Source organism: Cylas formicarius, unplaced genomic scaffold (assembly GCF_029955315.1).
Source record: "Cylas formicarius isolate icCylForm1 unplaced genomic scaffold, icCylForm1.1 PGA_scaffold_3__17_contigs__length_32017465, whole genome shotgun sequence".
NCBI classification, from domain to species: domain Eukaryota; kingdom Metazoa; phylum Arthropoda; class Insecta; order Coleoptera; family Brentidae; genus Cylas; species Cylas formicarius.
The window spans coordinates 4,350,030-4,365,576 of record NW_026844326.1 but is presented as its reverse complement, the minus strand read 5'-3'; the positions used below and the strand labels follow the sequence as shown (position 1 = coordinate 4,365,576).

The following is a 15,547-nucleotide window of genomic DNA, read 5'->3' as shown; positions in this document are numbered from 1 at the left end:
GCCCGGCTATTTGACGCCATTGTCGATCGTTTCCCGCGCTGCGTCATTTTTGACTCGCCCTCGTGTAAAGGTGGTGATGTTTCTATCCGATAGGACGTGTCGTAAGCTCGTTGCTAGTTGTAAGCTTTGTTGCGTGAATAATTCGTGCCATGAAATGTACTTACTTAAGCAGTAAAACATAATTTTATACTTTTACGTTATTTCAATAAATTTATACGTAGAAATTAAACGCAATTTCTGTTTTACTGGCTGTGCGTAATCCTGACAGGCAGTACCTCCTCACAGTACCTCCAGTATACGATTAAAACAAGTCTAAACAACTTAACAGCTTTCTGTAGGAAATTGAATAATTTAGGTATACACTCAAAAAACAAGTTTATTTATAAGTTATACCAGATAATTTTAACAATCCCAACGAAATAAATAAACTTTTTTTTTTAAATCGATAAAAAACTTAATTTCTATAAAAATAATCTAAAAACGGAATTTATTCTACCTTCTTCTTTTATGTTATTTCGGAGAGTGTGGTTAGGAACACCTGCTTAGCTAAGGGAGCAGATTAATTAAACCTAAATATGATATGGAAAATTTCTAAAATTTTACCAATTGCAAAAAACAAAATATCGAAAGTTCAAAATATCAAATGTTCAAATAGAAGAATATTTAAGTATTCATAACATTTTGCATCAATTTCAGTCAGGATTCGCAGAGGCTGCAGTACAACTGATATTAGTGCGATTGACATTAGTAATGCCTTTGATAGAGTCGATATTTGGCGTACCTCAAGGTTCAACTCTGGGGCCGCTTCTGTTTTATATTTATACTTGTAACATAATTAACTAGATTATTTGAATTTTCGCAAAAAAAAAACTACTAATTAATTCTTCTAAATAGGCTTATTTAATTTTTGCAAAATCCAGCCAAAATATACTTGGGTTTATTTTTTGATTCAACTTTAAGGTTTAAGCATTCACGTTAACAAATGTGCCTATGCAAATCTGCAAAAAACTTTGTCCCCATAGACATTTTATATTGAAAACTCAAAAAGTAAAAAAAAAGGTTCTCTCGCGTCTAGAGTCAAGATATTGTTTAAAATTTATCTAAATGGAATTATAAAAATTTATTATTACATGACACTCAGTGACCTTCCACAATTTTGACAAACTTAAATTAGTATTTCGTCTGAATGATTGTATATTCTTTTGGCAAATATAACATTTATTATTATTATAATAATTAGTACTTTATAGGAGGGAACTAATATTATGAATGGGAGTAACTATAGTGGGGAGAACTTGTGCTTTGCCGAACGTACCAGTTGTGAGAATTAGAAGCCAGACACTTGCGGACCATAATTATCGTCTTATGAGAAGCATTCCAGAACAATAGCATCGAAAAAACAGTAAAACCACTGCATAACACAAAGGAAGTTAACGCAAACCAAACGATATACCAAATGAAGTAGCGGCGCTGCTAAACATACGAAAGAATTTCTAATTTCAGACAAACAAGTCTCAATTCCTGAGTAACAAGTTGGAATTTCTGACACGTCTCTCGAAAGGGATAGGGCCAATCTAAATATCATATAAACACGGTAATTCATGAAGAATGGGCAATTCTTAAAAGGGATGTAGTAGACACGAAAATATGAAATCCCAGCATTTCATTTAAATATTTTTTCTGTTACTATTACCAAAATTGTTATTGTTAAATGTATTTTTTTAGTGCTGTGCGTATCTTTTCAACTTATAAGATTTTTTAAAATCAGAAACTGCAACTGTTGTCACCACAGCAAGCTGTATTGACAACATCTTTGTGAATTGTGAATACGGAAACACTCTAGTATTTGACGCTTTTATTTCTGATCATACTGCTCAGAAAATTACATTACCTTTAGAGAATTTTAGATAACATACGAATCATTGTAAAAGAATCTTTTCAGAAAAAAATAAGCAAACCTTTATAAACTGTCTACAAGAACAAAAATGGGAGGATGTAATTATGACAGAAACGGAGGATGTCAATCAACAGTGGAACTCTTTTATGAATCTTTTCTCTACACTGTTTGATCAATGCTTTCCTAAAAAAACAATAAAAAACACTAGTGGTGTAAAATCATATAAAGATAATGATGAGATTAGAGAATGTAAACGAAAACTAGATATCTTGTTAGTTTTGGCTAGACAAAGTGCTCGATAGAAACAGGAATATAGATTTGTTAAGCGAAAATATGATAATCTTTTGAAAACTGAACGATCTCAGGCATATGACATTAAGCTAAAGCTTTCTGCTAATAAAACCAAATGCATGTGGTCAATATGCAATGAGATTTTGAGTAGAAACAGTTTAGGGGCTGACATTGGTATGAGTGGGGATCCTAATCAAATATCAAATGATTTTAATGAATATATGTTGAACGTTGTACCTGAATTATTGGAAAACCTAGAAAAAAGGTCATTTTCCAATAAATTAAAAATAAACATAGTAGTGGAATAGACGATATTCCAAACAGCATAATAAAAATTTCTGTCCCGTATGTTAGTAAAGTGTTGTATCTTTTGATTAATGAATCCTTTGAAAATGGCGTTTTCCCAGACCAACTTATGACAGCTTTAATAAAACAGCGGGAGGGAGATCCAGAAATAATTACCAATTATAGACCAATTAGCCTTTTGCCCGGGTTTTCTAAAATATTTGAGATGGCTATTTGCAAAAGACTCTTAAGTTTTTTCATAAATATAAAATGTTCAACAATCATCAGCATGGTTATGTAGCTAATAAATCAACAGAAACCGCTATATTTCAATTTATAAAAACAATTTTAAAACACTTGGAGGGAGAGAATAGCTTTAGGTACGTGCTTAGATCTTTCTAGAGCATACGACTGTATAGACACGGAGTTATTGATGAAAAAATTGGATATATACGGTGTAAGAGGTAATGTTCTAAAATTGTTTGAATCATACTGAATAGGAAGGAAACAACAAGCAAGAATAACCCAAAATGGCACTAGTTATTTCTCGGATATTAAGGAAAATAGTATGGGCATAGCACAAGGTAGTATTCTTGGTCCAATTTTATTTACCATTTTTGTGAATGACTTGTATTTCGTAACACAGTCAGAAGAAGAGAGCATAATACGCTATGCGAATGATACCAACCTCCTTGTAGGTGGAAATAATCTCACTGAGGTTAGTGATAAAGGCAACGATATTTTTACAAGTGCTTATGACTGTTACATTTAGAACTAAATTATGTAGAGTTGAAATACCATTAGGAATAGGGATAGGTAAAGAAAATATTAGTATTGTAAATAGCACTAAATTCTTAGGTTTACAAATTGACGAATTTCTTGATTGGTCTGAACATATTGATTATCTGCTAAATAAATTAAATTCAATTTGTTATGGAATTAGAGTCGTTGCAAATTATATGAATAAGGAAACTTTAAAAATTATGTACTTTGCAAAGTTTCAGTCGCGCATGAGGTATGGAATTATCTTTTGGGGAGGTAGTGGTCAACTACAAAAAATTTTCGTGGTTCAAAAGAGGACTCTTCGCACTGTTAAAAAAATGCAATTTAGAGAGAGCTGTAGAGGGGTGTTCAAGGCTGAAGGTATTTTTACTGTATATGCTTTATATATTTATGAAGCATTGACATTCTTTTTTAAAAATCGAAAGGACTTCGAACTACAGATATTTAATAGATATAATACCAGAACCCTAAATGTAAATTACCCTATTCACCGTTTAACCTTAACTTCGAGTTTTGGCAGCAGTTTTTCAAAAATGCGACCCTGTTTTGTAGTGGAAACTACTGTAATTATCCGGTAACGACAATATCAATAATGCTTACAATATTCTGCAGGGTTTTGAGAAAAATAAGGGATAAATCAAATAAAACAGAACTAACCTCTTCCGTTCCGGTAAGTTGTTGGGTGTATAATATAAAATTGTTGAGGATTTCTTCCGCTTTGGTGGCGACTTCCTTGAACTTCGAAAACGTCTCCAACTGCTCACTGCATTTTAGGCATATTATTTTCGGAAGTCTGTCGTCTTCTTTTATCTGAAAGCAAATAAATTTCTTGAGCATAATGAATTCGGACCAATTGAATAATATACTACAAATAACTAATTTTTTGTTTATTTTGTACAAAATAATAGAAAATTTATTGCATTTTATTGCCAAATAAAGACCCTGGCACGTGACACGGCTCGTGTTTATTAGTTCATTACATTACAACAGCCAAATTCATTGTCACTAAAATTTTCTTCATGCTCATAAAAATAATTATCATGTGCTGTTTTAAACTGCCCAAAAAATGATTTAGTTCAGTTTAAACACTTGCTCCGCTCGTGCCAGATAAACTCGTGAGTCAAATGCCGTTTACCGCACTTGTTGCATAATACACTATAACTGAAAATGTAAGTACTAATATTACACAATAGAAAAATCATACAACAAATAAACTCTTTTTCTATATTAAAAAAAAATAATTTAGTTTTCATGGCTAATTTGATTTTTGAAACAATAGTTATTGACTTGCCTACATCCAATATAAAAATAACCCCAAGAACTAATACGTGCTTGAAATAAGGAGAAAAAATGAAATCTATTGACACATTCAAATACAGGTTATTTTTTTTTTAAATGTCGACCTGTCAAAACTTGATAGGTTTTATAATTTTGATTGTAGAATCGTAACAAAGTTATACATTTAGAAATTTATAATGGGACAACCCGTACAAGGGTACCGACAGTCATCTGATAAAATTTTTGTTTTATTACTTATCTACCATTCATGGACGGGATAGATATCAAATTATTTTTCCAATTTATTATACGACGTAATATCCACTAAACAATGGTTTTTTGTACATATCTACATGTTCTAACAGATAAAACAATCCTTATGCGGCACTGTTTGGGACTTGCATAAAGTCAATGATATAATGATATAACATTGTTAGTTATTTATATTTTGTCGTCGAACAGATAGGTACTTTTCGATTGGTTGTGATACTAGTGAAGACATATTTTTTATTGATATGTCAGACTATTTTGTAAACTAATATTAATATTTCCAACATTAACATTTGTATTTTCCAAACTGATATTGGTACTTTAGTGTTTTCTGGATTTTAAATGTATTTCAAATATGTCGATTACGCCAGTTAAGACGCATTATTGGAGATAACATGAAACCTCATGAACATGACCTTCCTAACGTAAAGATTAAGTATAATTCAAGACTGTGCATAAATTGTGATAGGTGTGTCTTCCATGAAATACAAGCGTACGAACAAAACAAAAGGTATTACACAAAAATAGTGTTGCATATTATTGTGTGCTATAATCCAGACAATATTGAAAAGGTTACATTGGATTTAAGAACAAATATTTTTCTTAAATATTAGTATACAGGTTGATCTAAATTAAGTGTTCGTCATTGATAACTTAGTTATGAGCAGATATACAAAGTCAGTCAAATAAAGTTGATTGCGATGGTGAAAGCAGAAAAACAATTGAATGTAGGGTTTAAGAAAAAATGCGGAAAGTGGAACATTCTGTATATTTTCTACTCTAACGTTCATAAATCACCAACAGGTAATATGCAATATTAGTCTAAAATTGAAACTAACCAAATTACCCACAAATTTCTTGGACTAGATGGATATGAGAAATAAAGCTCTATTTTCCTTTTATTGTTTTATTTGACCGTAACAAACATGTAAATAACAAAATAGAAAAAAAAAACTAAAAAACTTAATTAATTAAAACCAACCAAAACTAACTATTAAAATTATTTTAAGGGGTGTTCAAAAACAGCACCTCGTACTTCAATACACTTCTGAGCACGTTTTTCTATTGCAGCCTTTAAAACGTCAACGTGTTAGTATCTTTCCTTATAAATTTCATCCTTTATATAACGTCACAAGTACAAATCAAATGGGGTTATATCAGGTGACCTAGGAGGCCAAGAACTAAGTCCATTTGGTAGTAATCTAGTTATGAGCTGGTCAACCATCTTGTTGGAAATGGAAATTCTGCCTACTTTTGAGGAAAAGCTCATATAGAAAACCATCCAGAATTTCAGTAAGAATTGCAATGTAAAACCATCGTAAAAATATGAACCAACAATGCGAGAACCAATTATATCACACCAAACGTTAAAACTGTAGGGTACTAGCAATAAATTTTCTCCTGACCAATAATGATTATTTCTTGGAATATAAATTATAGAATTCGAAAATTTTGATTTTTGAATATTATTTATGTTTTGGCGGCAAAATTGAAATGACATCTCTGTATCCCCTGTCAAAAGCACCTGAGCTAGTCGGAATTTGTAAGGGAAAAACTTCTGTATTTCTTTTATCCTTTGGAAAGTATTAAAGCACAGGTTAGAATCTGACCATGTCTTGAATAGAATTGTCACGATATGCTTCAAAAATCCAAGAACCAGGTTGGTGTTTTACGAACGTTAGAGTAAAAATATATACAGGGTGTTCCATTTTCTTTTTCTTTTTTTTTAACTCTAGACTCAACCGTTTTTTCTGTTTTTACCATCGTAATCAGTGAGAAAATTCTACTAGTTTTCTAATTTAATCGACTTTGTATCTTTATTCATAACAAAGTTACCAATGAACAACACTTAATTTATATCAGCCGGTATATCTTCCTTCGCACAACAAAGTATACAGAGAACACCTTGATTCTAGAGGTATTTTGTTTCAACCACTTCGTTCTTCTTTCTGAACTAACATATTTTTTGGACAATTTAAGAAAACTTTAGTGACGATGAATTTTTAACCTTGTCTTCATTAAACAAAGCTCAGTTAAGGGATCTTTATGATCATTGTCATGATGCGGATGTTTATGGATGTCAACGAACTATTTCAAAACAGAATCTTTTAAATTTCCTCTGTAAAATGCATCAAGGACTCTCCGACGATTTTTTAAAAGCAATGTTTAGGTATCAGTCAAGACAGTTGGTGAGCCTAAAGTAAATGGACAGATAACAAGAGAAGAACGCACGAATACTGAATAGTGAATTTCGGAAGTACCCAAATACGGTACGAACACCAAAATCGAGAAAAGTAGAAACTTTAAGGTGGTAAGTGTGGTACAATTCTTTCGATATCAATTTTATCCATCCGCAACAATGATGCGGATACGCTTATGTGCGAATTTAATAAGGATATGGCTGACATAAGAACTATTTGAATTTTCTGTTTTTAGCGTTAATTAATTAAGGGATTTAACGTTCGGAACTTTGCATGTGTCGATGCCACTCTCTTATGTTCAAGACAACACTCAGAGGAGTTTAAAGACGCGTCTTATGAAGTAGATACACCCAAAAACACCTTAAAATATTAAATGTCCTTCGGAACTTTAGTTATCAAAGCCGTTGTTTTCGATAAGTAATAAAAATGTCTATTTTACTTTGAGAAACTTTACGTTGAGCTAGAAAAAAACTGGTTTATTAAAGGAGTGGAACTAGTGAAAAATAGAGCATTAGGTGAAAACATTTAAATGGCTGGAAGGCATATGCTAGTTTTATATTAAAATTTAAAAAAAAATCAAGTGATAGTTCAAAAACTTAAAGCACCCCATGATGTATGTGATAATAGGCAGCAAGAAAGGAATACAGGTAGGTAATAGTATATTGTGCAACAAGTACTTTAAACGGCATTTGACTCACGAGTTTATTTGACACGAGCGGAGCGAGTATTTAATAAACGCGTAACTCAAAAAATTTACCGAACGTGTTGTGTTGCATACTACACTTTTTAGGTACATTTTCACTGACATGACCGTCAGAATTGACAAACATCAAAATTGAAGGCGTGGGAAATATCTCCGAAAATATCCCAAACCCGTGCGGTAAAATCCCGGAAATGTCCGAAGTGGCTCGGATCCGTGGGAAACGACACTGACATAAAGTGACTAAAGTGACGTTCCCGCACTTTAGATCGGTGTGTAATTAGGCATTTTACAGACGGGAGTAGAAAAATAATATTTTGTTTTATTATTACTCATTTCATTTTTATTTAACTTTCCATCTCGTAATCATAACGGTATCAACAAGCCTGTTTTTCTTCTCTGTCAGGGCAATGTTTGAATACGTCCATTGAAGGGTGGTCAAACCTCCACAATGTGCAACAATAACAACTGAAGATGAATGAGCGCTTCTTTACGAAACTGTTGATATTTAGGGAAAACCTCGTAATTGACAATATTTGACTGGAGTAATTTGTGACCTAATTTCTTCTTGTAAATCACAATATGGCATGAGAAAAACTTTGGAGGAAAAGACGGACTCAAAAATTATAACTTATGGTTGCTCTGCACATATTTTGAATTTACTGTACAAAGACATACAAATAACAGGCGTCAAAGAAAATGTAGTCCAAATTCTTAAGTATTTTCGCGATAACAATGTAGGTAGAGCGAAATTTAGTCAAGCAGGAGGCAACGTTTCAGTCCTTCCAAGTGATGCGCGATGGAATAGCGTTGCTGATTGTTTAAAAGTGTACGTCATTCAGTGGTATATATTATAAAAAATCTGTGAAGAAAACAAAAACGAAATTTCGAACATTTACCAAAAGGTTTGAAATATTGGGCTTAAATATGCAGCACAAGAAAATTTAAGCATTTTAAAACCAATATCAGTTGCTCTTAATATTTTGCAGAGAAAAAACGCTACTACATACCTTAGATGATGTAGAGCATTAGAAACATTTACAATATATCTTCGAGAATATTGTAGAATTACCTTTATCAAAAATACAACAACAAAAAATTTGGACTTTTGCCATTACCTAGTAATAAAGTTGACTCCCGCAGTTGCGTTTTTAAAAAATATATATTTTTGGATGATACATTAACAAACGTAAATGGAATACAGCGGTGGACATCACAAAAGGATGAGCCAGAAATTGCGAAACTCATAATAAAACATTTCTTAAGTGCAACTGTTTCCTCAATGTCAGTAGAACGAATTTTCAGCACTTTTGGTTTTGTACACTCAGATATAAGGGACATGACGGGGATAGAAAAAGTTGGAAAATTACTATTTTTCTTCAAACCATATAACGAAAATGCCGAAGCACAAAGTGTATATTATTACGTTATTTTTCTTTTTTTTTAAGAGTTGTGTTTTACTTTTTATTTGTGATAATATTTTTACGTTGTGCTTTTCATTCTAATCTCAATAAAAATAGATTGTAATAAATAGGAGTTTCATTTAAATCACGATTTTAGTGATTTAAATCACTTATTAAAATCAATCCAACCCTGGTTATGTTAATCTTGTTGCTCTTTTTATTAAATACTGTTCTTCGTTTTTATCTATTATTAAAATAATAATAATATTCATAATAATAGTAATAATAATAACAATAATAGTCTACAAAAAGTTTTTTTCTTCTTCTTTTATTTTCTCCGACACCTGATCATATTTAAGAAGATTGCAAGCAAGCCTACGACAGCAATTCCAATTTTTTTGTTGGGTTGGACACACTAAAACTAAAAAAGTTCCAGTCGTCAAAGATGTTTGATTCAAAAAATCTATTTGATTTTAATAGTTGTTAGGTATAGTTTGTAGGAAACCTGAAAAGCACGTCTCATCTCTTAAGGATCAGACAAGTGTATAGGAATTTGTGCACATTTACTAGCTTCTTATATCAAAATCACTCAATGTATGTCACAGCTTTTTAAGATTCGTTGTTAGCCATTAATGAATCAATATGTGCCTTTTTGCTTTGTGAAGAGATGTAAGGCCAAAATTACGGAAGTCTTTATATCTGCTCAAATAAGCTACGTTTTTAATTCTATTAAACTTTCGTAACTTTGCGAACTCTTATTTCTTTTATTGGGGCCTCACGATCGTAAATTGATAAGATGGTCAATATTATGTTCTCTAATCAATAAATAGATAACAAGGAAGATGTGCCAAATAAATTTCGAGAGTTTTTGGCTTAATTATTAAGAGGTCATAAAATGTAAGACTATGATCAAATCGAGGATCAAATATATGATTCTAGAAGCCACCGAATCGTTACAAAAAATAAAAATCGGATCTAATAGTTTGTTGCTGATTTTTGTTATTCGTGTGGCTTCGATAGTGATTTTAAATAATTATTATTGTTAATAAAAATATTCAATTTTTTGCTACCCTTAAAAATGTATCAAAATATTTCCTCTTCATCCTTATAAAGAAAAGACTTAGCAATGAAAAATCAATATCCTGCGTTAGTTTGCAGACTTTTGTCGAAACTATTCTCTGCGACCAATACAGTTCTCAGATCAAATATTAAATGTACCTGCTTAATTAACCGATTTTTTCCAAACTAAGCATTTTCTTTTTTTTTACAAAGAAAAATACGTACCTGTCTAAAGGCATTTTTACAAAAAACAGACAGTTTTAGCTAAAAAATAAAAGAAAAAATTGCTTCAGCCATCCTGAATTTTATTGTCATTTTGGCCTCGGAAATTGAAAGCCTAATATTCTAGTGCTTGAAAAAAGACTTATTTTCAAAAAATTAAACGTTAAATGTAAAATTTTAAAGTTTTGCATGTTTTTCATAACAGTTACCAGAAAGATTAAAATACATTTAGTTTCGCAAAAAGTGTCAAAGTTCCGTACCACTTTCACCCTCCGTTGCTACGCCCCTGGCAACGTCACAAATAGTCAATCAGTTGCCGACATCAAAATTAACCTTTACAGCGGAATATTAAAGCCGCGTCAGCTGCGAAGGGCAAACAAGAAAATACGATCGCAATGCTCGCCAATACCATTGCAAGTTATGTAACGTTCCAAAGAATCCGAGTCTCGACCTGATAACAGAAGATTTTAGGTCCGACGTTAGGCATGTCGGTGAATACTAGAAGTGAGCGGCGCACCGCAACAGCGGAACAACAAAGAACGGGTCTTATCAATTCGGAAACATCTTATCGGCCGTGTTGTATCTTGCCAAACTTTCTATTCAGAGCTGCACAACTCGGTCGTCGCGCGTTCTAATAAAAATTAACCTGGACCGCTGTAATCAACCGTCCCACGCCAAGCAGATGTTAAAAACCTTTATTTATACATGTTTTACGGAATCTCTATGAAATGGTTAAAAATAGCAGAGCCACCGATGACGACATCGCGTATGCTTCAAACGGAACAAAAAGGAAACGGTCTTACACCGACTACGGTTAGGTTATGATCTATCTTAAGAAACAATATGAATCACCTACCAAAATTGACAGACACGTTAAGATCTTTCTGGGGATGTCCCTCACGGTCCCTTCCTTATCAAATATTGATAACGACTCACTCTTATCTTCAGATAAACACAGACGACACAACCGATAAAACTTTGGCGGTACATTAGACATATTTAAAACAAAACAAAAGAATACACGCGACGACACATTCACGAAACTCTCGGGTCGCGGTTTAATCACAGCCTGCTTATTTTTTTTATCATCGTGCACTCGCGGTCTTATTCGCCATTCCACCGAATATTAATTTAAGGCACTGCCATGTTTGCGAAGACTTGCTGATTAGAGACTTTCTCTTGTTGTTTTCTTGTGGTGCGACGTTTTTGACGGTTCTTATCATCGTTGATCTTTCCGACGGTAGAGGGAGTGTCGCGCGACGAAAACAAACGGGATTTGAAGACGGCTTTGCATCGAATTTACACGGGATTCGTACATTATGGTTTTTTCAGTTGAAGTTTGCTAAAGTTTAGCCTTTTATCGTAGCATATTCGTGGCACGCAAATCTTAGAAGATGTAAGTGATGGGCATATTTAAAATTACAAAAATTTGTTATCGATGTTTAAACGGTGCATGTCTAGGGACGTTACAAATAAAATAATTATTTATTCAGATGTGCCTTTCTCAAAGTAAACGATTCAATTTTTGGCAGAGAAAAAAATCTTTTCTGACGTTGATTGGAACGTCAGATGAAAATTTCTTAATTCGTATATGACGGTGTATCGCAATAAATTACTTCTTTTTTGTGGTCAGGACGCAGAATAAACAATATCCATTGTAGAAGCAGTTTTGTTCTGTCAGTTCATGGATAAAAAATGGTTGTGTTCCTCATTGCGTAGTGGCCAATGAAGCAGACCGTGCTCCACTTGCTTTATTCACCTGCAATTATTTGACTAGTTGTGCCATGTCCTCCCAGAACATTGGCGATCAGTCGCATGATCTTCATTTTGTCCTCGGCAGATCTAAACAATGTGGCGGTGCTTACTTCATACCACTGACGAAGATGTTTGAGCCAAGACGTTTTCGGCGTCCAAGACCACTTTTTCCCTCTATTTTTCCGATCATGTAGAGCATTTAATATGTTTTACTAATTATTAATTAATACTCCAGCTTTCTAAGTTTAGTGGTATTAAGTACCTTTCTTTCTTTGTTCCTAGGTTGCAGAACCGATGATATCTTCAATATTCTCCGGTAAACCCACATTTCGAAAGCCTCAATCCTCTTACACATTGTTTCAGTGAGGCTCCATGTAACGTAATAAACGTATCCTTAAGGGAATTTTTAAGGCGCTATTGATTAGCACGTTCTACATGTGCATTTTACAGATCATAATTAGTTAGATGAAATCACTGATAGATCAACAGTCATTTGTGCCATATTTAGTTCAAAACAAACTTCTATATTGACTTTTATGGGTTTTGTAGAGTAGATAGTGGCACTTGTTTTTATTAAAAATTAAGGGAAATTGATTCCTTTTTTTCTACTGTTTGAAGAAATATAAGAGTATAACAGAAAATGGTGCAAGAAATTCTGTTTTCTTTGATAACCAATTAGTTGTCTCTGCTTATTGACTGAAGTTTAATTAGTTTTTTCTTCCAGACTAATAATTGGCGAAACTAACTTTAGTATTCTGTGATAATGGTCTAGGGTCTTCCAATAATCTGCTGAAGTTTATATACAAATTTAATTTTTTTTTATTGAAGTCATCTAGCTATTTTGTTATTACTTTACTTTTAGTTTGATATATTTTAATATTTTCGTTAGATACCAAACAGCGCTGAATTATGGATAAATTGAAAAAGGTCCTAAGTGGAGATGATACACCCGACGAAGAAAGCGGCATAATGTCTCAGGTATTGAGTGATTTAAAACTGATTTTCAACTCCAAATGCTATCGACAGGCACTTTTCAGCTAAATGATGCCTCTACGTTAAGCTGGTCAACTCGAGTTAAAGGTTTTATCGCCTGTTTCATAATTGGGGTTCTTCTAACGTTATTAGGTTCATTTGCCTTGTTTTTTAATGGCATGGGCATATTTGCGGTGTTCTACACACTAGGTAACATTGTTTCGTTATTGAGTACCTGTTTCCTAATGGGACCAGTGAATCAGCTGCAGAAAATGTTTGCCGCCACTAGAGCCATCGCTACTTGTCTCGTCTTGGGAGCCATAATAATGACTTTGTTATCGGCGTTGATGGTAAGTAGTCTGTACAAACTACGGTAAAGTGTTTATTGTTGGAATTGTTTTTAGTGGCACAAAGCGGGATTAGCTTTATTGTTTATCATTATCCAATCACTTTCAATGACTTGGTATTCACTATCCTATATACCATATGCCAGAGATGCGGTCAGAAAGACGGTGATGTCCTGTGTAACCTAGAATTTAGAGCTTTTGCAAATTTATTTATTAGAGACCTGCTTTGTACATTTCCATATATCTAATGATATTAAACATAGTGTACCTTTTATTTTTGTAACTAAAGCCTGTGTCAAGCACTGAGAGAGTCATGGTATAAATTGTAAAACAAATTTTGAAAAAGGCCTTTTGCACATTTATTAATAAATCCTATGAGGAGATTATTCCGATCCAGGCACCTTCTATTTTTAAATAAAATGTGGGAGTATATTTTTAAATTTTTATAGATTTTTTTATATTGTAATGGTTCAAGTCAGAAAAATAAGACATATTCAAAACTGTTTTATATTTTTCTATAGATTAATATAAGGAAGAGTCTGGTTTGGTATAACTCTCCTCATAATATCTTATCGCCCACAGTATGGGACAGGCTTTAATCTTTAATTGATACTGTAAATCCATTGAACTTATTGGTTCAATAGAGCATATTTTACCTATTTTTCTAAAAATATTACATGTTTATAGGACTAGGGCACAGAAACAGATATAAGACTGTTAAAATTATAAATTATGTTGTTAACGAGTGTACTTAAGAATTTACATGTGACAAAATGAAATCAAAACAAGGACCAAAATAATTTTTTTATTGTATATTGATACACATTCAGAGAGTGGAACTCCTTATAGTAAATTTGAACATTAAGGATACATAATAAAAATGGTCTAAAATCACCAGTTCCAAATCATTGACCATCATACTGATGAAATTTACTTTATTATAATGCCACTTTGTTTTGTTATTATTCTTAAAACAAGCCGAATCAAGCTAAATTTATAAATAAGATAATTTGTATAAGTCAATGAGTTAAATATGTTCAAAACTGATTGGTTGTTTTTATAAACCATGCTTTTAAAAAAATTGGACATCGTAGACTCCTATTATTCACTTTATAATTAAATTGCGAATTAAAAGACAATTTCAACGATATACCGGGTGGCGCAGAAATAGAAGCATTTGGAGAACGTATCAAACGGATTTACTTTAAATTAGACAGGGTGATGTAACCGCTCTAAAATATTTTTCGCTTCTATATAAACCTGGAAACATCTGTACCGTTCTCGGTCAGATTTTTAAGCGATTTGGACCCTTCTTTCCTGGTATACCATTTTTGATGGAATATACAGGGTGTTTCAAAAATAAAATTTTGTACGGAAATTTACCTAAATACCCATCTCTTAGCGCCTTTGTGAAATTTTTCATGATTTGCCCCTAATATTGAGCACCGTAATTTCGAAGAAAATTTGGCACATAGAATGAACTTCGTGAAACCACATTTTCATGTAATTAGTTAAAAAATTAATTTTTATTTCAAAAACGGTTGGTTACTTTGTTTCGTAGAAATCGGAAATGAAAGAATACACAGGGTTTGCTATTTAATAAAACTCAATAGATTGTGTTTCTATAAATCTCGTATAATATCTACTTTTTAAAACCCAAGTTTGGCTTTTTGTTCAATTAAGGCAAGGGTCCAAGTTTCTTAAAAATTCAAGAAATTGTGTTTTTTTTTGTAATACCACCTTAGATATTTTAATGTTTGTTTTTTCACATGTCTATTTTGACAGACATTGATGCTACGCCACTGATTTCTCTTAAAATGAAAATTATTCTTACAATCTCCAATAATTTCTAAAGAACTTTAATTACTTGATTTTTTTCAATTCGATGTACAGTTTTCGCTTAAAAAAATAAAAAAGCTCTTCTCTGCATGATCATAACAATATCGTTAATATGACAGCATGCAGAGCACGCTACTGATTTCCTTGAAAAAATGATTGCGGATTGTAAGAATAATTTTTACTTTAAGAGAAATCAGTGGCGTATCATCAATATCTGTCAAAATAGACATGTGAAATTCCGTACG

General features: G+C 32.5%; 3 protein-coding genes across 8 annotated transcripts in view; 2 read left to right on the top strand and 1 right to left on the bottom strand.

Moving 5' to 3' along the window:
- LOC132699588 (chondroadherin-like) overlaps positions 1-223 on the top strand; it is a 24,618-nt gene extending 24,395 nt beyond the window's left edge. For both annotated transcript variants that reach the window (XM_060666389.1, XM_060666388.1), the window contains exon 7: positions 1-223. This exon is cut by the window's left edge. In XM_060666389.1, the coding sequence (XP_060522372.1) occupies positions 1-14 (14 nt within the window). In that variant the 3' untranslated portion in view covers positions 15-223.
- The window catches only part of LOC132699587 (uncharacterized), a 68,043-nt gene extending 56,644 nt beyond the window's left edge, over positions 1-11,399 (bottom strand). For both annotated transcript variants that reach the window (XM_060666386.1, XM_060666387.1), the window contains exons 1-2: positions 11,246-11,399; positions 3,914-4,066 (exon numbers count right to left, since the gene is read on the bottom strand). In XM_060666386.1, the coding sequence (XP_060522369.1) occupies positions 3,914-4,066; positions 11,246-11,386 (294 nt within the window). In that variant the 5' untranslated portion in view covers positions 11,387-11,399. The remainder of the gene's footprint in view (positions 1-3,913; positions 4,067-11,245) is intronic.
- A 292-nt stretch (positions 11,400-11,691) lies between these two features.
- Positions 11,692-14,510, top strand: LOC132699589 (vesicle transport protein SFT2B). 4 transcript variants are annotated; one of them, XM_060666392.1, is made up of 4 exons: positions 11,692-11,785; positions 13,034-13,122; positions 13,182-13,466; positions 13,521-14,510. In XM_060666392.1, exons 2-4 carry the CDS (start codon positions 13,054-13,056, stop codon positions 13,647-13,649), a joined length of 483 nt encoding a protein of 160 aa, XP_060522375.1. In that variant the 5' UTR covers positions 11,692-11,785; positions 13,034-13,053; the 3' UTR covers positions 13,650-14,510. The 4 variants fall into 4 exon arrangements, with proteins under 4 accessions (XP_060522375.1, XP_060522377.1, XP_060522373.1 ...); XM_060666394.1 differs by lacking the exon at positions 11,692-11,785 and adding an exon at positions 12,180-12,460; XM_060666393.1 differs by lacking the exon at positions 11,692-11,785 and adding an exon at positions 12,920-12,938.
- The last annotated feature ends 1,037 nt before the right edge of the window (positions 14,511-15,547 follow it).